Source organism: Leopardus geoffroyi, chromosome B1, assembly GCF_018350155.1.
Source record: "Leopardus geoffroyi isolate Oge1 chromosome B1, O.geoffroyi_Oge1_pat1.0, whole genome shotgun sequence".
NCBI classification, from domain to species: Eukaryota; Metazoa; Chordata; class Mammalia; order Carnivora; family Felidae; genus Leopardus; species Leopardus geoffroyi.
This window is the reverse complement of record NC_059327.1, coordinates 69,450,735-69,471,632: the sequence shown is the minus strand read 5'-3', so window position 1 is coordinate 69,471,632 and position 20,898 is coordinate 69,450,735. Positions and strand designations below refer to the sequence as shown.

General features: G+C 40.6%; 2 protein-coding genes across 7 annotated transcripts in view; one reads left to right on the top strand and one right to left on the bottom strand.

Moving 5' to 3' along the window:
• The window catches only part of GASK1B (golgi associated kinase 1B), a 45,548-nt gene extending 34,579 nt beyond the window's left edge, over window positions 1-10,969 (bottom strand). The window contains exons 1-2 of one of the 3 annotated variants that reach the window (XM_045464587.1): window positions 10,852-10,969; window positions 8,446-9,584 (exon numbers count right to left, since the gene is read on the bottom strand). In XM_045464587.1, coding sequence (XP_045320543.1) covers window positions 8,446-9,343 — 898 coding nt within the window. In that variant the 5' untranslated portion in view covers window positions 9,344-9,584; window positions 10,852-10,969. Of the gene's footprint in view, window positions 1-8,445; window positions 9,585-10,317; window positions 10,532-10,851 lie in introns of those variants that run through there. The other 2 variants (XM_045464577.1, XM_045464595.1) reach the window with 2 other exon arrangements.
• Window positions 10,970-11,023: 54 nt separating this feature from the next.
• TMEM144 (transmembrane protein 144) overlaps window positions 11,024-20,898 on the top strand; it is a 74,341-nt gene continuing 64,466 nt past the window's right edge. For all 4 annotated transcript variants that reach the window (XM_045464631.1, XM_045464623.1, XM_045464609.1 and 1 more), the window contains exon 1: window positions 11,024-11,087. The gene's annotated coding sequence lies outside the window, so the exon portion shown is untranslated. The remainder of the gene's footprint in view (window positions 11,088-20,898) is intronic.

The following is a 20,898-nucleotide window of genomic DNA, read 5'->3' as shown; positions in this document are numbered from 1 at the left end:
TTACATATCAACTCACTTCATGTGCACAACTTCATGAGCTAAGCACTGTCCTCATCATTATTTTTACTCTCATCATCCTTATTATACTAATGAGGAAACAAGGCTCACAGCAATTAAGTTAATTTATCCCAGGTCACACAGCCACTTGATTCACAGCTGGTATAGAATCAGGATTCAAACTAGAAGTCTAGATTGCTAGTTATTATGAACTGAATTGTGTTCCTCCAAATTTATATGTTGAAGCTCTCAGTACCTCAAAATGTGATTGTATCTGGAGATAAGGCCTTCACAGAGGTACTTAAACAGTGCCTGGGTGGCTCAGTCAGTTAAGCATCCAACTTTAGCTCAGGTCATGATCTTGTGGTTCATGAGTTTGAGCCCCCCATTGGGCTCTCTGGTGTCAGCGCAGAGCCTGCTTCAGATTCTGTCTCCCTCTTTCTCTGCCCCTCGCCCTCACCCTCTCTCTCTCAAAACTAAATAAAACATTTTAAAAATATTTTTAAAAAGAGGTAGTTAAGTTAAAGTGAGGCCATATGGTAGACCCTCATCGAAAATGACTGGTATTGTTATAAGAAAATATTAGAATTCAAAGAGACACCAGCAATGGGCACACACAAAGGAAAAGCCATGTGAGAGGAACAAGATAAGGTGGCCATCTGCAAGCCAAGGAGAGAAGTCTCAGAAGAAAGCAAACCTATGGACACCTTGATCTTAGATTACCAGCCTCCAGAACTGTGAGAAAATAAATGTATGTCGTTTAAGCCACCCTGCCTGTGGTATTTTGTGACGGCAGCCCTAGAAAACTAATATGACAATCCACACCCTTAACTACAAAGCTATTTGAATTAGAGAGCTCACAGCTTCTTCCCCATGTTTAGAACAGTGCTTCACACATAGAAAGTAAATGCTATCAATTACGACTGAATATGACTGCAATATTTGTCCATTCACTAAAATCAGAATGAGGCTGTCTAGTCCTTCTGCACCCGTGTGGTCCATAGAGCAATCTAAAGATGGAAACAGATTTAGTACTAATGGAAAGATCATAACCTTGAGCTCAGGAAGGTTCTGAGCGGATCCCGAAGATTCTGAGTGGATCCTGAAATCAGTGGCAAAAGATTCGGGCCACCGAATTCTCACACAGGCCACTGGTGTCAGCCCCATAAAGATTCTTGACTTTTGTGTTCACCGATGTAGCCCCCAATGACTAGAAGAGCAGCTGGCACAGAGTAGGTGCTCAATAATGTATTTCTTAAAAGGAGAAAAGACGAATGTGAGCAGATTGCATGGAACTGAGGCACGTGCATGTTTTATGCTGTGGTAACTAGTCATGTCCTTTCTATTGCAGCCATGTGTGGGATCAAGGGACAAGGTGCAGAGGCCTGGCAGACAAGGTTACCAGGTCCCCTCGCTTGTCTCTGAAGGTATGTAGTGAGCAAACAAGAGGACATTGGAACAGAGTGCTGCTTGGAGGGGATGCCAGCAAACTTGTGTTCGCCAGTGAATTAAAGTATTAAGCTGACCAGCTCAATTTGATTGCTAAAGATAAAACCTTAGGGCTTTTCTGATAAAGAACACAATCTTTTCCGTCCAGATTTTTAACAATAAAACGTGATTCCTACACTCCCAAATAAATATTTTAAGAAAGTTGGTACATACGTCCAAGATTTTTAGGATTTAGAGTCCATGTGTTTCCAGGTTGTAGGGACAGCTATATTATGCTCATTACTCCCTACACAATGCTTCTGTCCTCACCTGAGACCCTAAAACCACATGAAATGTGCAGGTGCTGTCCCCCCGCTCTGGCAACTGCCCCATCACTCAGCACATAGAGTGCTGTGCACATGGACTCAAAAAGAGAGTGGAAAATACACACTGGATTCCTCCTACTTTATAATAAAATGAGGCAATGCAAGTTGGGAAACAGTGAGCAACTAGGGATCTACAATGAATTCATATGGAAGTTGGTGGGGTGCCTACAGTTTGTCATCTAAGCAGCCTTGACATACAGAATTCCTGGAACCAGGCTACCTTAATTCGGTATGACAGCTCTGTGGCAATAAGACAACATTCTAAAAATAAAGCATACATAATGCATCTTCCATGCTGGGCATGAAAAATAGTATAATGCTTAAATGCTACCAAAAGGGTGTCCCTTGGGATTCATTCACATTACTGTGCAGACCGCTAGGGAAGTTTGGGCAAAGCTGCTAAATCGAAGATCACAGAGGGGTGCTGGATCTTCTTATGCTCTTGACTTTTATATGAATGTAGTCTGCTTTTCTAATCTTAGATAAACATTTTAGAATATTTTGTTAAAAAAAATTAATGTATCAGCACCGTATAGTATCTGGTGACCTTTGAAATGATTTAAGACTTTTGCAATAGTTTGGCAGAAAATACACTACTCTGTTCAGTCACGTTTGCATCTATATGATCATTTATGGTAAAACAAGAAAATCTGGTAAACATTGGTTTGGTTAAAAAAAACCAAAAAACAAAAACCTTGCAGCAATGTTCAGAGTGATATGTCCTACTTTTCTTGCATAAAAATATCATCAATGTTAAATTGTTGAATTGAAGAAAGAAATTAAGTAGACATGTTGGTGTAGTGGCAAATTAGAAATCACCATGCCAAAATTTGCCCATTTTTGCCACTATCCCATAATGATACCAAGTTATATCTGAGAGGCAATATGGGTTAAGAGAATCAACTTGAGGAGGCTTTAGTATCAGACAGAATGGTTACAAATTCTAGTTCCATTGCTCATTAGCTATGTGTCCTTGGACAAGTTTCAGAAATCTTGCCGAATTTCAGGATTCTCGTATTTAAAGTATCAGTAGTATCTGCTTTATATAATGGTTAAGTGATACAATAGACATAAGACGCCAAATGCAGTACAGGAATGGTGTGATGCATAACACTAGATTCATTATAAATTCACAATTGAAGAAGGTGTTATTATTTCAGAAAATGATTTTTTAAAAACAGCCCTTTGATGGTATATTCCGATTCAACTGTGCATTTCCCACATAGATAGGCCCAGGATAGGCATCTGCTCCAGTGATAATTGCTAGATTTTGTAGTATGGTACACCACTGGCACGCCCTACCTAATTACAACCTTGCCTTTCCTCAAGTACACCCGTCCTCTTTTCTGGGTTATCTTTGGAGTAGCATCTGTCAAAAACTGGTTGGTATACAGTACAAGGTCAGCGAGCCCACTAATTTCACATACATATTTTTTGTATTCAAGGAGAATCACATAGAAGTCATCAAATTATACAATCAAGGACCTGTCCCAAGCTAGCCTGAGCTAATGGCTCTGTGCTGAAAGGATCACCCACAACAGTTTTAGTAATTAAGAAACAAACAAAACCTGAAGACAAGCTTTGTAACGGAGACCTTTCGTCTTTGGACTGAATCAACGGAAAGATCAATCTGAGAGGCTGGGGGCAGGTAGATCATTTAATCATAGCATTTGATTCTCTTTTACATCTCTTCTTGCATCTCACGTATCCTTTTTACATACAGGCAATTTACATGACTTCGAGCAAAGTTCGTAATTACTCTGGGCCTCCACCACCGTGTCTACAAAACGTTTTTCATGGAGTACTCGCCTTGTAAAATTTTTATGAGGATTTAATGAGATAACTCATGAACAGTACCTAAAACGGTGCCTAGTATATCCTAACCTCAACATTACTTTTGCTGTGGTTAGGGTAGTTGACTCCTTGAGAGAAACAGAGGCTCTCGTAGCCTGTACTGGTGCATCACTGTGTAAGCCATCTATTTCACTATATTAAACAACCAGATACACTAATATGTTGTGGTGAGGGAGGGAGAAGACCTCCTTAAGGGCCCTTAATGGATTTGTTGAAGGAAGCAGATTGATGAAAGTAGGAAAGACAAGGAAGTTCTTTCTGGATATCCAACTCATTGTGTGACCAAGAGCAATCTTCTTCTATCTTTTTTTTTTTAATTTTTTTTTTTTAATGTTTGTTTTTGAGAGAGAGAGAGAGAGAGAGAGAGAGAGTGAACAGGGGAGGGGCAGAGAGAGAGGGAGACCAGAATCCGAAGCAGGCTCCAGGCTTTGAGCTGTCAGCACAGAGCCTGACATGGGGCTCGAACTCACAAACCGTGAGATCATGACCTGAGCCGAAGTCAGACGCTCAACTGACTGAGCCACCCAGGCGTCCCTATCTTTTATCAACTTAAAGTGAAGGTTAAAAAACTTCTACTGCACTGGTTTTTTGGAAAGATTTACTTAGATAAGCCAAATATCTATATTTGATTCACAATACATACTAGCTGTGTTCTTGGTACTGTGCTAGGTTCTTGGTTTTTATTCCCATAAGGTTAGGAATTCCCTGGGCCTGCACTGATGGGTTATTAACAAGGCATAAAGAATCAGAAAGCTATAGTATGCTCACACCCAAGTGTGGGTAAATAAGATTAGGTAAATAGGTATAGAAAGGGCAGGGCAAAGGCCCCAATATGAAGGTATATGAGGTAAACAAGATTAGGTATTCAGGGGGGAAACGCCCCCCAGCTTAGTACAATGGCAGAAAGCTGCTTTCACAGGAAGGAAGAACCAAATTAGGTAAACAGGTAAATAGGGCTATAGACCAGCGGTGGGGCAAGGTTGCCCAGAGCAGAGATAATTAGCAAAAGAAAGGTGCCTTGTTGACCTTGAGGTTGCATGCTGTCTTTCTTGTCCCCTAGACCACTTTAGGTTAACAGACATAGTGCCTAAGTCTGCTGTAAACAACCTTCCCCTGGAACCAGGATTTTGTTTCATATTAACGCAAACCCCTAACCCCGCATATCTTCAAAACCCCCCTTCCTTCACGTCCATGAGTTACTGTTCACAGTTTCATTGTCTCTTTGTGCATGTGCATCACCATGTTTGTAAGCCTTCTGACCCTAATAAAAATGGAACAAGGACCCTCAATCGGGGCTCTTGTCTTTTCCCGGACATTAGCCATCTCTCACATTTTAATCCTGTGTCCCGCTTTCTTGCTAGATAAGAAAGAACTCTAGACCCAGAGTTTACAACGGTACTGAGCATGAATTTATTTTCACAAACATTAATCAAAAGTCAGAACAGAAACAACGCTTAGGACAGGATTACTTACAGGACTTTCTGACTACTCACTCTCCCACATATTAAAATATCTACTTTTAGACCAAGCCAGATCATCAGAGAAATACATACCTAAACTAAATCCAACACTTCCTCCTACAGAAAACACATTACCGAATAACTATAGTGTGAGGCCAGCAGACTATATTGATGGTCCTCATAAGAATAAGCTCTATCAACCTTATTATTTGCATAATACAGAGACTGCCAAGGACCTTTCCCACTACCTCTAGGATGAGCTCTTTTTAAGATCCTCCAGGAGAAATCTAGGCCTAAAATTGTTAGTACTAAAAACAAATGTTTAGGGCTAAAAATGTTAGTACTTGTCCTCAGTATGGGAAGATGGAAGCAAATACAGATTTACTGTTAGGAGTCAGTGGAACAGGCTCAGACTATATTCCTGCATTCATTCAAAAATATTTAGTGAACACCTACTATGGGCCAGACTCCCCACTAGAATCTAGAAATGATAAAACAAGACAAGAAATATCTCTGCCTTCACACATCTACAGTCCTAGTGGGAAAAAAAGATGATTGAATGAACAACCAAAATACAAAGAGATGATACAGAATGAAGCAGAAATAGGTTCTGGGTAACTAGATAAAATCTATCACCTCCTTATGTAGACAGGGAGGCTGAAACAAATCTAAGCTTGGACCAAAAGAATAAGAGGCTCCCAGAGGAAAGTACACACTTCTGTGGAAATCAAGAAAGGGAAGACATGTCAGGAAAAGCCTAGAAATTGGTGGATGGAGAGAGAGATACCAAGAAGCTAAGACTGTCCACATACATCTCCTACCATGAGCAGAACTGAACTATTTATGTACTTTATATCAATGTAATAGCCTACATAAGTAGAATTATATTGTGTAGAGTGTTCATAACTATATTTAAATCATCTCATAGACTCCTGAGGAAATTGGCTTGATTTTACGTCTTTAAATAACTGCATAGGAGAAGTGAAAAAACAAAGAAAGATATAGTATTGTTTGAGATATAATCTTAGATATTTAACTCATCACATGGAGAGTCATATCAATACAACCTCATTGGTTTCTTTCCATCACTACTTACTTCTGAAACAAGAGAAGAATGCTAGGATATATTGGGATTATAAACATCTCCTTCAAATCGAATGCAACTGCACTCTTTATTCCCAAAAATGCTGGATATTCAGAGCACAGAATGAAATATATTCAAGGAATCCTGGTTTTGAAAAAGTTTAACTGAGCAATCAAGAAACCAGGGTTTTAGACCTGTTCATGTCACATAAAGAAATGATATCTATGTGAGGACTGGAGGCTATGTGAGTGACTCAGTGAGCTTGGTACCTCATATGCATAGCGTGGTAACAAATTAGACAATATTTATTGAAGGTTTACTGTGTGACAAGCACTCATTCCACGTATTTTCCATGGATTCATTAACAATAACCTCATGAGGCAGGTATTATTGTCACTTTACAGTTGAGGAAACTGAGTCATACAGAGATACTGTAACATTTCTGGGTCCCATGGTTGGTAACAGCTCCAAGTTCCTACCCACTATCTTATTCTTTGGACTTTCATCCAAGAGCATCCCAGGGGAGTGCCACACTGGGGTACTATGCCTCAGGATCTATTCAAGAATTCACCTTCTCTACACAGGGGCTTTTATGACAGGGTAGTGAATGACAGTATAGGATAATAAGAGTCACTCTATGCTATGTGTTGCTTTGCCCAAGACAGACTTGGTATATACCCATTATCTCAATGCCCACTAATATCTTCTTTTACTCCAGGGTGTTCCACTTTGGAAAATAAGTAACACAGTCACCTAAGCCCAGTGGTTTAGAGCTTATGTTCTGCAGTTTGCCGGGTCTATGTTTGAAACTCAACTTAGCCATTTACTAGCTGTGGAAGTTGAGGCCGATTATTTTGGCTAAATAAGTCTCAATTTTCATATCCACTAAATGTAAATAATAGTGGTATCTACCTTACAGCACTGTTGTGAAAAACATACAGTCAAGGCATGTATGAATTGTATGAATCAATTATTATAGTGCATGGCCAACAGCAAGCACCCAATAAAAATTAGCTTTTACCAGCCTTTTGTTAAATGTTTGAGAAGTTGTATCAGCACAATCATGATGGACTATTTTGTGAACTGGAGACATCGAAACATACCTGTGAATCTGAAGCACTTAGACATGAACCAGGATAAGTAAGGAATTCCAAGTACTTCCAAGTATATCACTGGTACTTCAAGAAGTACTGGTTTTAAGACTAAATTATAATCCTAAAATCATTGGAAATGCAGTTTAGTTCTTGGCCACTCCCAAGAATCTTAATCCACTCCAGTCCAGGCTCCATAAAATGCTAAATTTTTTGACACAAAGCAAGAAAATACTCTTTGAGTTTATGATCCCTTTGTGGTCCTTTTTAGCCTGTTGGGCCAACCTAGATTCATACTGGCAATTTCTGGCATTATTCTGCTTGCAAACACGAGCCACTGACCCACCCTACTTGGTATTCAAAGCCTGGAACAGCCTCAGGATTCAGAGAATATCCTTTATATGGCATAAGCATGGCCACAGATCGGCCCCTTTGCCTGCAGCTAAAGTGACTGGCTACGTATCCCCAGAACCTGCCAAATCGTCCGTCACCTGAGAGAGTCTTAGAAATCGGGCTCAATAAATTGCAGTCACAGGCCTGAAGAAACCGTAGGGCTAGTTAGCATATATACTGAACAAATTACCTATTTTTGCTTCATTTTCTCTGCAAAATAAGGAGGTTAAATCCACTGTAAAGGAATCAAAGGGTCGAAGCTAACATGGTCTGGTTCTGGGCCTTTTAAGAAGATTCCATCTGCTGAAGAAAGATAACCCATTTCCCCTTTCCTTTTAAAAACTCCTAACGAATGAAATTCTACTTACTTCCATAGTAACCTCTCTAATAATATGCCTGACTGTCAGCAAGTTCTTTGCCTCCACCCTGCTTCCTCTTCTCATCATGCAAATTGCCACTGGCTTTAATTAGATTTAATAAGCCACTGGGAAGTGCAGGGAGGGAAATGGAGAGCAAAGATTACACAGTGTGGGCTTACCCTTGCATGTTGAGTACAGCATTTCCCTGGAACTCTCATATCCTCCCAAAGCTGGGAAAGTAAAGAATGCCAAACGTATGGAAAGACATGCTGCTGCTGTCCAAATGTGAAACGTGGGTGGAGAAAATCATTTCGAAAAGGAGAGTGAGGGAAAAGAGAAAAATCAACCCGAATCCCCAACAGCTGCAAATAACGAAGCATGTGAAGCTGTTACCTTGGATGAACTCTGATTTCCTGCTCACAGACGGCAGGGTCCTGTTGAGCCCAAGGATCCTGTCCAGGTGGAAGGCGAACACCTCACTCATGTCCAAGGGCTGCTTGAGCAGTCCACAGGGGCTGGGGCCGCAGCCGGGCACAGAGCCAGCGGCGCTCCCCTCCAGCACCAGCAAGCGGGCTCCGCTCTTAGAGGAAACTGGGTGAAGACCGGCCACGGCACCATCCGCCAACAGGCGCATTCTGAGGATGTCTTCTTTGCTCAGCCACGAGGGGGCGCTCTCGCTGTAGATCCTGATGTTGCTCTCCCTGGTCTCGGGCCGCTGAAAATCTGAGCCACCAACCTGCACCCCTGAACCCCGTATCAACCTCCAGGGTCGTTCCCCAACCTTGCCCAGGTTTCCTCCCTGCCCTTCAGCATCAGCTGCCTTTGCAGCTTCCTGTGGCTGAAGGGATGGCCCAACCAAAGCCTCCTGCCCCAAGGCCGGAGATGCCACTGCATACTTCTTTCTGCGCTTGGGTTTCACTGTGCCACGGATATTGGCAGGCTTGCTGCGCTTGGAGCGTAGGGTAATGTACACCACGTTGAGCGGCAGCGTGGTCCCATTGCCCTGGGACTCTGGAGGGGCCAGGGTACCATCCAAGGGTATCTCAGGGAAGGGCGCCTCGACCTTGTCACGACCCCGGTGCGGCCCCTTTTCTGCTGCCCTTCCTTGCTGGAGAGAGGCACGTCCCACCTGGCTCACCAGAAAGCCCAAGTAGATGGCGCAGGCAGTGCCCAGCAGGAGGTTCCTCCGGGTCCTTGGGCGCCGGCTGCTCCAGAGTTTACGCACCCGCGGGACGCACAGGGAGCAGATGAACCAGTTTATGAGTTGCCCTGGCTTGTCTGGACAGGTCATTTCTCTGCTGCATCCACATGTTGAGCAGACTTTAAAGTCTGCAGTTGGTTCCTGCTGACATGATGCATGGTTTCCTGAATTCAGCTGTCGCCTCTGCTTAGGTATATAAGTGGTCTCCAGTGGGTAGAGTAAAGGTGGAAGTGTAAAGGGTTGGTGATGAAGTTGGGAATGTTTCCGACGCTCGCCACGACAAACCTTTTAAACTCCTATCAGCTTCCCCGAGGAGAAGTGTGGCTTGTGTCTGAGAATGAATGGAAACAGAGTTAACTGAGTCACAATCTCAGACGAGTTCAGTTCCTCTTCAAGAGTAAAGGAAAAAAAAAAAAGTAACCCTTTCCTTTCATAAATATCACCACCATGAAATGTTTTTTTTTTTTTTAAAGAGAGTTTAACAAATAGACACAAGATAGATGTATGGGTTTGATACTCAGTTTAGAGTAATGAAAACAAAGCCCTAAAATCCAAGAATATTTTATAACTTGTAGCTAGAGTCATTTAATTTGATTCTGAAAGAAATGTATTGACATTTGACCAACCCAGGCTTTTCCTTTTTGACATTTAGAAATAATTTAAGACAAGTGATAGGTAGTTTTTAAAAACAATCTATTGCCATCCCGTGTTTACTTTTTAAAGTCCTGCATTACAAATTGGGCAGAAGCATCAAGTATTAACATTCAGTTTCAGAAACATATTATCTTAATCTGATGGTACAGTTTTTTCTTCAGAGTATGTGTCAACATCCTGCATTAGGAATTATTGTAATATGAAACCATAAACATCCATATATCTTAACAGAAGTTACATTGATTCAGTCACACACACACACACACACACACACACACACTAACACAAAACACAAATCCGACTGCTTTTCATTCCTTTTCTTCCCACAAAAGTCAGCTGAAAGAAAATAAAGGGATCTTTAGCTCTATTTTTTCACATTATGAAAAAGAAGAACTCACAAGCAACCTTACTTACACAGCTGGCCCCATGCTTGGCTCCAGGAAGAATGTAATCCCTGACTGTAATGCAAAGAACTTTTAAAGGCTGAAGCATGTAAGTAGAACATATTTCATGGTCAAGAGTGTTCCACATTTCAAATATTTCAGCTCAGCTTTAAAAGCTCCCTTGAAAACTACTGATTGCAAAGCAAAACAGTTACTTGTGAACTGGCTGCTGCTATCCCAGTTTTCAGATGCCTAAGTTTTTTTTTTTTTAAATAGTTTAAAAAATAAACTTTGATTTTAAATTCTGGAACAACAAAAGCCGTACAGAAGCAGTTTTCATTCAAATAATTTTCCACTTATTCTTAACCTCTGGGAGCCCTCTAGTGTCCTGTTTGGAAACAGACTCAGAAATGTCAGTCTCCTAAGTTAAAAAGGGATTGGGAGTGTTTGCTTGGCAGCAGCCGGATAAATACTTTATAAAATGAGGCATCCCGTTGCCCTGCTGTCCCTCCCACGTAGCTGGGGATTTAGAGCACCCAGGTTCCCAGAACTACGACTCACCTTACCATCTTGACTGTTTACAGAGTAACATGTGTCTGCCAACTCTTCTGAGAAGAAGGGGCCTACAGGTTTATAAAAAGGTAAGAAAGGGTTAACTTCCACGAGAAAAAAATAGAACAGTGAGATAAGAGTACGTACAGATAGATGAAGACATTTATAGTGTGGTCTTGCACAGTGCAACAGCTCACAAAAAGAAGTCAAGGATTCTCTCTGATTGGAGGTTGTTTTAAAAACAGGTTAGTAATTGGCTTGGGGAGATTGCATGTCCTGGCACAAAGGTAGGGTTGATGACCTCTGGGTGTCATTTAAGCTCCTTTTTTTTTTTTTTTTTTTTTTTTTTTTTTTTGCTTCTATGGCAAATAGAGTCAGAAGGCAGGAAAGCTACAGGGAACATTTTCCCCACTGGAAAAGAAGTTTGGGATCCTGGGGTGGGGAGGGGGTAAGAGATTAGCATATGATATATAATCCTAAAACTACTACATTTTACAATGCAATAAGAAATAAAGTTCAGGGAATTAAAATATAGAGAAAAGGAAAGAACAATCTTCTAAGTGATAAAATGCCAAAAAATTCTAATACAACTGTTACTTTAGCACTCAAACTCAGACCTCTGTTTTTTTAAAAGTTCTGCCACATAGAGAAAGGAGAGGAACAATTCCACTATTGACAATGGCCTAGAAGTACCTGTGGATTTTGGCTAACCTTCATGAGAATTCAAGCATTTTTCCAAAAGCATTTTTCTTTGTGTTCCAAAACTCTTAAAGCTCACTTCCATGAGCACAAGATTATTTTCTCGGTGCTAAATGTTAAGTTCTTGAAAGGAAGCCATAACAGCGTTGCTTTATTATAACCATATTATTATTTTCACACATCGAGAAGAACAACTGACCTCTCAAAATTAAAAGTGCACCTCAAATTAAAAGCAGACGCCAGGTTGTAACAAACAGAAGCCTCTGCTGGCTGTTTCTAAAGCAATTTAATTTTTAGTGAAGAAACGTTTCAGAGTTAGATGAGAAGTGCATGAGTTAGTAAATTTGCTTGGCTGCCACTCTCCCCAAAAAAGGTCTTTTTACTAGAAGAAGACAGTGCATTGCTTCCCCTTACAGCCACAAGAGAGATTAGTAGAGGCTAAAGTGTAGGATATTTAGAGAATGGGCTCCAGAGGGTGAAAGCCTGGCTTCTAGCCCTTCTTCTCTTCCTAGCTGTGGTCCCTTGTGACAGGTAGCCTTACCTCTCTAGCCTCATTTTCCATCTTTAAGAGAAGACTAATGACAGCACGTACCCCATTGGTTTCTTGTAATGGTTAAAGGAGATAGCGGTGATGGAATGACAATTTGAAATGCTAGTTAATGTTCTTTATTCCTCTAGCACTTTTTTGAACTTCTCAGAGGCCCTTCTCCTAGCCCAGGCATCTTAACAAGAATCACCATTGCACCAAGGAGGCAGGGGGTCAGGGGAGGTATCATGGTAGATTTAGGAACACACTCATTGAATTATTCGTATAGTCAATATGTGGATATAACCAACACAGTGGACACGAATGTCCGTCAGATGTAATCAGAAAACAGTTTTCATCATTCTCCTCATTGCCTATTCAAACTTGCTCTGTGGCTTAGTAGTGCTTTCCCACTCCCTTGGGTAAAAAACCCAGATATGACTTTTCTAGTCATACTTGGATTTTTTAAAATGTCTCCACTCATTTTAGTCACACACACACACACACACACACACACACACACACACACACATAATCTGCACCTAACCTGATCAAAATGTTTGATCCAAACAGGGTCAAAATTTTCAAATTTTGTTTAACTTTTCCTTTTCCAGAAATCATCTGTCCCTCAAAAAGCATAGCCAAAACCTACTGAAAAGGGGGAGGGAAAATTCATCCTGGATTGCTTTTTTTTTTTTCCTGTTAAGACCTTCAATTCCTCACCCACATGCCCACTCACCCCACTCGAGTCTCTCTGGCTATTCCCGAGTTGAAGGGTAGTGGGAACAGAAAAGTAGTAACAGTAGAAATGTGTTGCTACTCCATTACATTGTCGTGAATTGATTTATAAGGTCTCTGGACTTTAGTGCAGGTATATAAAGCTGATCATCTGGTGGGCATTTGCAGTTGCTTCAAAAACACCCCTATTACTATCTCTCCTGCTGGCTGTTGATGTCTCCTCAGTTCCTTGGGATCTGGTAGCCCTCTGTTCTGTTGAGGTCATCTCTTTTCAGGCTGTTTCTCAGCATTTAAAATGGCCAACACGGTGGCTTTCTCATTTGGGCCTGTATATATCGCCCACAAGTAGCCCGATACACACAACCACGATCTTTGGCCTCAGCAACCTCTGGCTTCCCAAGGCAGCAACCTATTTCCCTTGGCGTGGTGGAGCCTCATTCTAGAAGGGGGAAGCAGTGGCAATCTATTGCTCATGGTCACTGTTGACACTGAACAGAAAGGTATATTCTACCATCGGGTGTTGTGTGGCTCAAGAGAGAAGTTTAATTTTGTTTTGGAAAAATAAACCTCAATTCCTTGAATGAGTACTGGCATGAAAATTTGTTACCACGATGTAACAGTCACATATACCTATAACATGTGTGTGTACATATAACACTCAAAATACTTATTACTGGTATTAATATTATGTGATCAGAGAGACTGATCAAATCCTCATACGTAAAGTACTTTCTCTCCATTAAAAAAAAAAAAATCCATGAGGTAAACAAAGTGAAAAGACAATTATTTTTTTATTTTATTTCATTATTTCTTAATGTTTATTTTTGAGAGAGACAGAGTGCAAGCAGGGGCGGGGCAGAGAGAGAGGGAGACACAGAATCGGAAGCAGACTCCAGGCTCTGAGCTGTCAGCGTAGAGCCTGACGCAGGGCTCGAACTCACAAACCGTGAGATCATGACCTGAGCCGAAATCGGTCGCTTAACCAACTGAGCCACCCAGGTACCCCAAAAGACAATTATAAGGCTCACTAAAATTACCTGGGAAACTCTGGGGTGCCTGGGTAGCTCAGTCGGTTAAGTGTGCAACTTCGGCTCAGGTTATGATCTCACAGTTCATGAGTTCAAGCCCTGCAGTTGTCAGTGCAGAACCTGCTTCAGATCCTCTGTCTCCCTCTCTCTCTCTGCCCCTCCCCACTGTCTCAAAAATAAGCATTAAAAAAATTTTTTTTAATTCCCTGGGAAACTTTTTATACCTTTCTGGAGGCAAGAGAAGGTAGTGAGGAAAAGCAACATGAGCAGGAACGAGAGCCTGTGGTAGCATTTGATTTCTTGACCTGTATGGTATTTGTGAAAGGATGTTTATCTTGGGACAATCTATTGGCTAACCATTTATGATTTATGAAAGAGGTGGTTGGTAGACAAATAGTCTTTTTATATTCTTTATATCTTGCATATGCTCTGCCTCTGTCTAGAAAAGGAGGAGAAGTAATAATTTTTACATATTTTTATTTACAATGAAGAGTCTATGATACTTTCAGCATTTAAAATTAAATTTAAAAAGTTAAAGAAAAATATCATTGAGAACTTTTAGAATATATAGACACCTAGGCCCCATCCACCTCCCCAGAGATTCTAATTTAATTGGTCTGAGGAAGAGCCCAGCAATCCATAGTTTGAAAAACTTCCAATGTGCGGATTTATAATTCACTCTTCTAAAAGTGAAATGGCTGGGTTCAGAAGCAAATTAACACCTTTATGCAGTTAAGTGATAAGTCTTAGGTTTCATCAGCAGTAAAATAATCTTTAAATCCTTCAAGGCTTCCAGTTGTAAGAACCAAACGCAATAAAGGCTGGTTCTCCTTGAAGCTGGGAAAATTCCAGGGCCAGATTGGGCAGTGCGTAGGGCTCCAGATTTCTCACTCACATTTCTCATTTCCCCACTCCTGTCACGTGTACCTTTTGCTGCTACTGTGGGCTCAGGCTCATGTACCTCCTCAGAGCCATTCAGAAAGTGAAAAGGAATATATGAGGACTCCAGTCCCTGAAAACCTAAGTATTAAAGCTTTTCCTTGTTGGCCCGTGCTTGTTACATAGATTATACACCTACTACAAATGGACACTTCGTTCCTGGATCTGTGCTGACCAGATCCTTCCACTGGGTTCCCAACCCTTGCTCACAACTTTCCTGACTCTCTAGGACCTATAGCCTTCTAGAACTATAATCCTGGCTTTAGCCTAGGTTCTTGGGTACCCATTCTGTCTTGCTTGTCATACAGAATTTGCTAATACTTTTGCTATCCATTCTAACACCAGGCCTGGGCATCCCCGAGCTGGCCTGTCCTGACTCTGAAAAACCCTTAGGCTTATAGTCTTTGAAATGTTGTCATAAAGGTGTTTGATTGCTACCAAGAAGTTTGTAGTTCCTTAAGTTGTGCTCTATATTATATCTGTCTTTAAAACTATATGCAAAAGAAGTTACGGTTACTGTGTTATATTTGACTTAAAAACATGTGCACTTTCATCTGATGTTAGATTATTTAGTCACTCCTAAGGACATCTTTCCTGTCGACCCATATCCACTTGCTGTAGGTAGAAGAAACACTCGAAAAGAAAACTGCCTGTCTTCTCAGAGCCCGCCTTACAAATCTGTGAAGTGACGCTGAGTGCCATAACTTGATCTCTCGTGTGTGACCAGGAGGGCACCACATAGGCACATTTCCAAGGGATGAAGGGCCTGACGTTTCATTGCATTGGGTATTCTCCCCTCTATCTACTGTTATACCTGGCAAAGAGGAACATGAGCCTCCTTGCCTTTTCCTGCTGTGGAAATCTACCATAATCATCCCTTTAGCCTCATTTCCCTGGGAGGATTTGTTCTATTTACATAAACTTGTGTCTGCGTCAGGATGCCCCTGCCACATGACCAGAAACCAAGCAATGTTTGTATGGACAGAGCATAATACAAGGAACAAATAAAATGTATGACAGCCAACCTGACATAAATTTGAAAGAGCATATTTATATGGTTCTTATTTCCCTTCTGGATAATTAGATGATTTACACATGTTATAATAGCCAGCATTTTTTTTCTATACTTCTAAACCCCAAGAATGCAGAGTCATCATGGAGTCAGAGAAGAATTAGGTAAATCAGAAACTCCCTGAGGTCCCTTTAAAAGCCCCTGGACAGTCTAGACAATTAAGCTCCTCTTTTTCAGCCATGGGTGCTAAAGGCCTCAATTCCCTACCTCCCACCTCCACTCCCAGGCCACAGACAGAAATGAGGACAGACACGCCAGCCCTAGGTAATTTGTGGCTTGGGATAGGAAAACCAAAACCATTTGAGCCTATGTCGAGGAGTGAAGATTGGATAAAGCCATCTGAATCCTTGGGCTCCTTGCAGAAAATTATGCAGAGCTACAAATTATCTCTTTTCTCCTCACCTAAGGCAGAGTTTGTATAAAAGAAAGAAGCTGCAAAGTACATTCAGTGGAAGGAAGTCCCCCTGGCTAGACTAGATTAAATTTGGCATTCTAGAAATGCAACGGGATTATAAACAAACACCTTAAAAGTACAGGGGAAGAAGCTAGACAGAAATTTGGGGTCCTTTTTCATTTGCATCTAGCCGTTCTGAGACTCAGCTGTGTCCCCCCACTGCGATTCAGACATGTGTTGCATATCTGAGAAGTCGTTGGGGTGTGAAAACTGCACACGCACGTTTCATGAACTGATAGAGAAGGACAGAAAGTGTTAATATCACATTCTCTGCCCAGCCACCCATTCCCAGTCCTGTAGATTCAAGCCCCAGGAAATAACCACAGACAAACACAGATGGATATATTTTCACATCTTGTTCTGTGATATGTCGAGGCATCAGCAGCCCGCTGTGGTTTCCAGGCAAGGAAATGTGAAGCAGATCAGGGATGGCCCCGTTTTCCTGACCGCTTTTTTGGGAAGCCCTGGCAGGCGGCACCCCTGGCACAGACCCTCATGCTTCACGTGGAAGGCAGCAGCAGCAACAGCAGGCTCAGCAGTGAATCAGTCACCCTTACTAGCTGCACAGACAGAAAACATCCATGAGAAGCTGGAATGTGGTAACTGGAAACGACTGGGTGATAAGCATTTGAGTGACAAACCCTGGCATCTGTGACACAGTTGCATGCTTGTTTGAGAGGTGCTGGAGGTCTTGTTTTATGCAGGAGAGGTTAAGAGTCCGTGCAGTTTAAGTCCTCCCACTAAAGAGTGCTTGGTACCCGTAGGCTGCTGAGACTCAGGGAAATGCACAACAACTTACCATTTATTAAAGACCCACTAAAGGCCAGTGATATCCCAATAAATGTTGACTGAATGAGTGAGTGAATGAAATAATGAATAAATGAATGAAAATGTTAAGATGATAAAACACAATCTCCAGACTATCATCTCTCAAAGTGTGGCCCTGGACCGTCAGCATCAACGGCACCTGGGAATTTATTAGACATGTGAATCCTTGAACCACCCAAAACCTACTGGACTAGAAACTCTGGAGGAGAGGGTCTGCAATCTGTATTGTAACAAGCCCTCCAGATAATCTGACGTATGCTAAAGTTTGAGAACCATGGCTCTGGTTGAGGAACCCCAAAAAGAACAGGGCAGGCCAGCAAGAAGATAGGAAAATGCCAAAAAAGGAAGAATAGAAAAGAGCAAAAAGTTGTCGTAAGTGTCAAAACAGCATTTGTAATTTATGTAAAGTTATTCTGTACTTTTTTCCTCTTTATGAGAGTTCATTTCCTCTTTGACACTTCATTCCTTGGTTTGGAAAAGACAGACTGTGCTAATATCATATGTTCTGCCCAGTCAGGCACCCGCACCTACCCAGCCCTACTGATTCTAGCCCTTTCTCAAAGCAAGGTCATAGCATGTAGATACTGGGAAAAGAAGAAATTTGAGAGTGACAAAATTTCACAAACCATAGAATGAAAACCAGGAACACTCCTGGGTGTGGAGGGACTGTCTAAGGAAAATTACAGGAAGAAATCAAATCCTCTGCAGGCCATCCCCAGATCTGTACCCATAAAGACACTTTTTATAGGAAAATCACACTGTTTTCCAAAGGCAGTCCTAGGGTTCCCATGGCCACATAATGTGTAGCATAGACAAAAATTATAAGCCAAAAAGCTTTGGTGAGAAGCCTGGAATGGGTTTCTGAAACATAAAAAATGAGCAGATACAAAGTAGTGTGACACACAGAAGAAAACTAAATATTTGTATAAGAATGAACATGTCATTTCCCTAAATATAACACACCCCAATTCTTTTTCCATAGGAAATTACCAATGCTTTGGTTTAAGAAGGCACATTATTTTGCCGTTTTTTGGGCAATAAAGCAAACTTGATTGAAGTAACCATCAGCTCAAAGGCAACACTCCTTTTTTTTTTTTTATCTCTGTACTAATTGCTCATAATATAGAAACAGCCAGAAATACAGTTTATGACAATAGATCTACATTTAATTCCACTGAGTTGAGGAATTTGTAAACAAAATATTCTTAGCTAGGTGCTTTTGGTAAGGGCTATTAACTGAATGTTTGTGCCCCTTCAAAATTCATATGTTGAGACTCTAATTACCAGTATGATATAAATGGAGATGGGAACTCCAGGAAGTAATTAGGTCACGAAAGTAGAGCCCTCATGATGGAATTTTTGCCCTTGTAAGAAGAGACAAAGGAGAGCTTGCCTCCTTTTTCTGGTCTCTGCCATGTGACGACCCAGAAAGAAGGTAGCCATCTGTAAACCATGTACTTGCTCTTTTTTTCTTGGAAGGATGATGCTAATGACTAAGCACTCTCTAAAGAGACCAGGGAAAGAAAACATTGATGGAATAAAGCACTGATGAATACATAATTGCAGGTTCAAGAAATAGTGGTCAGTCTTACCAAGTTACCAATGCAGCATGGTATCCAGGATTTGCTCACTATCTCCCTCTGTACTTAACAAAAGACTTCAAAATTAAGCAGGAGTATATTCTGCTAAAATTAGTCATGCTACTTTGGGTTCCAAAAAGATGCTCGGTGGTCTAGCAAGTCGGGCAGCATGTAGGACCCGACCTTCCAGACTGGATTGCTTTTAAAAACTTTTAGTTCTGTCAGTTCTCCACCTTCTCGCCCATATACCACCCTTAGAATCTGCCCACATCAAATAGACACATCTTCTACGTTCAGATTTCAAGTCTTCCCATTGTTTTCTAGATCATGCCTATACCCAGCATCACATATGGCAATTCTAATCTGGCCAAATTTGTCATCTGCCAAGTAATGGTACTAGACTGGCTTGATTAGTTTCATAGATTATTCATTTTCATTTAATGAATAATTTACCTACCAATCCATCATAAATTTCAAACTGAACCAAAGCTTATTTTCACCTATTCTCTTATTGGATCCTGGAAAAGGCATTTTTCTTTTCCTTAAGTAAGAAAAAAAATCCTTTAAAATTGGTTGAATCTCTGCTAGCAAGTAGGTAACTTTCCCTCTCAAATACATAATTTTTTTAAATAAATGTTTAATAGATGGGTTTGGAATTTCTGTAGCTAAGGCTTTCAAATGTCTAAGAAGCTTGGTGAATCTAAGTATATCACTAAACATTTGTATTACTTTTCTAAATTTTCCATGGGAAGCATAATTTGAGATTAAAATATATAACTTCTGCCTCAGCAGTATGTAAAGCTAGATACTCAAAGGCCTTCTTACTTTAAGCCTAGGCCTGTAATAAATAAGGAAAAACATATATAATCCACTGTTTACAAGTTTTCTAAAAAGGAAGGATTCTCAAATTTAAAACTTCCACAAATTATTATCAGTTTATATGAGATGAATATAAAAAATCACTAAGCATGCAAAGAAGGAAAAAAAAACAGAAATTTTAGAATTGCCAGAATCCACATATAAATTTATTATATATATATACATATATATATATGTATATATATATATATGTATATATATATATACATATATATATATGTATATATATATATATATATATACATATATATATAATGTTTAAAGGAAGACAAAGTGAGCATGCAATAAAAAGGGATTAAAAATAATGAGGACATATTTTTAAAAAGTTTTTTTAATATTATTCATGGGTGGGGTGCCTGGGTGACTCAATCAGTTAAGGATCTGACTCTTGATTTTGGCTCAGGTCATGCTCTCAGTCGTGAGACTGAGGCCAAAGTCAGGCTCCATGATGGGCATAGAGCCTGCTTAAGATTCTTCCTCTCTCTCTCTCTCTCTCTCTCTCTTTCTGTCTGTCTCTCTCTGTCTCTCTGTCTCTCCCCTACTCACATGCATGCTCTCTCTCTCAAAAAATAAAAATAAAAATAAAATACCATTCAGAGGTGATAAAACAAATTGTTGAAATTAAAATTTAATGGATAAAATTTTTGGCCCTGGACCCAATAATGTAGCTTATGTTGAACTAAATCTTACACCAAAAATAACTTTAAAAGTTGGGAAAACATAAAAAATTCTTTGAAAGCATTGAGAGCTAGCGCAAGTAACATTGAGCAGCAAGAATCCTTGAGAAAAGAAAGCACACAAGGTGCACTCCTCAGAATTTTTCTGAGGGCACTTTCCCAGTGTTGGCAAGAGTGAAAAGAGCTCAAGAAGAAAGCAGCAGGCTGCTAGGTCTGAGGAGTCAGAGAGTGAGTTTGGGGATGCCCAAGGAGATGGGATTTGAGAAGCAAAATATTGGAGAGAAAGGAACTTCGGAGGGAGTGCCAAAAATCTGCATTCAAATTTCCCTCAAATGGCTGGTCAGCTTCTGAACTGTGAATGTGCAAGGCAATCCTGAATAAATTAGTAAACAGCAGACAGAAAGCTCAAGAACTGAGGTAGATTTCAGCAACCAGACAGCACCAGGGTGTTAAAAGATTGTTATTCAAGATGGAAGAGACTTGAAGCGCTGAGACCTAGGCATTCCCTAGGGCTAATGACCACCCCTATGAATAAAAGCAACATGGAAATAGGCATAACAAAGCTGAAAAACAAGGCTTGACTGGATCCAGGTCATTTCACTGTAACTCTTTGACCAAAAATCTTAATACTTTTTG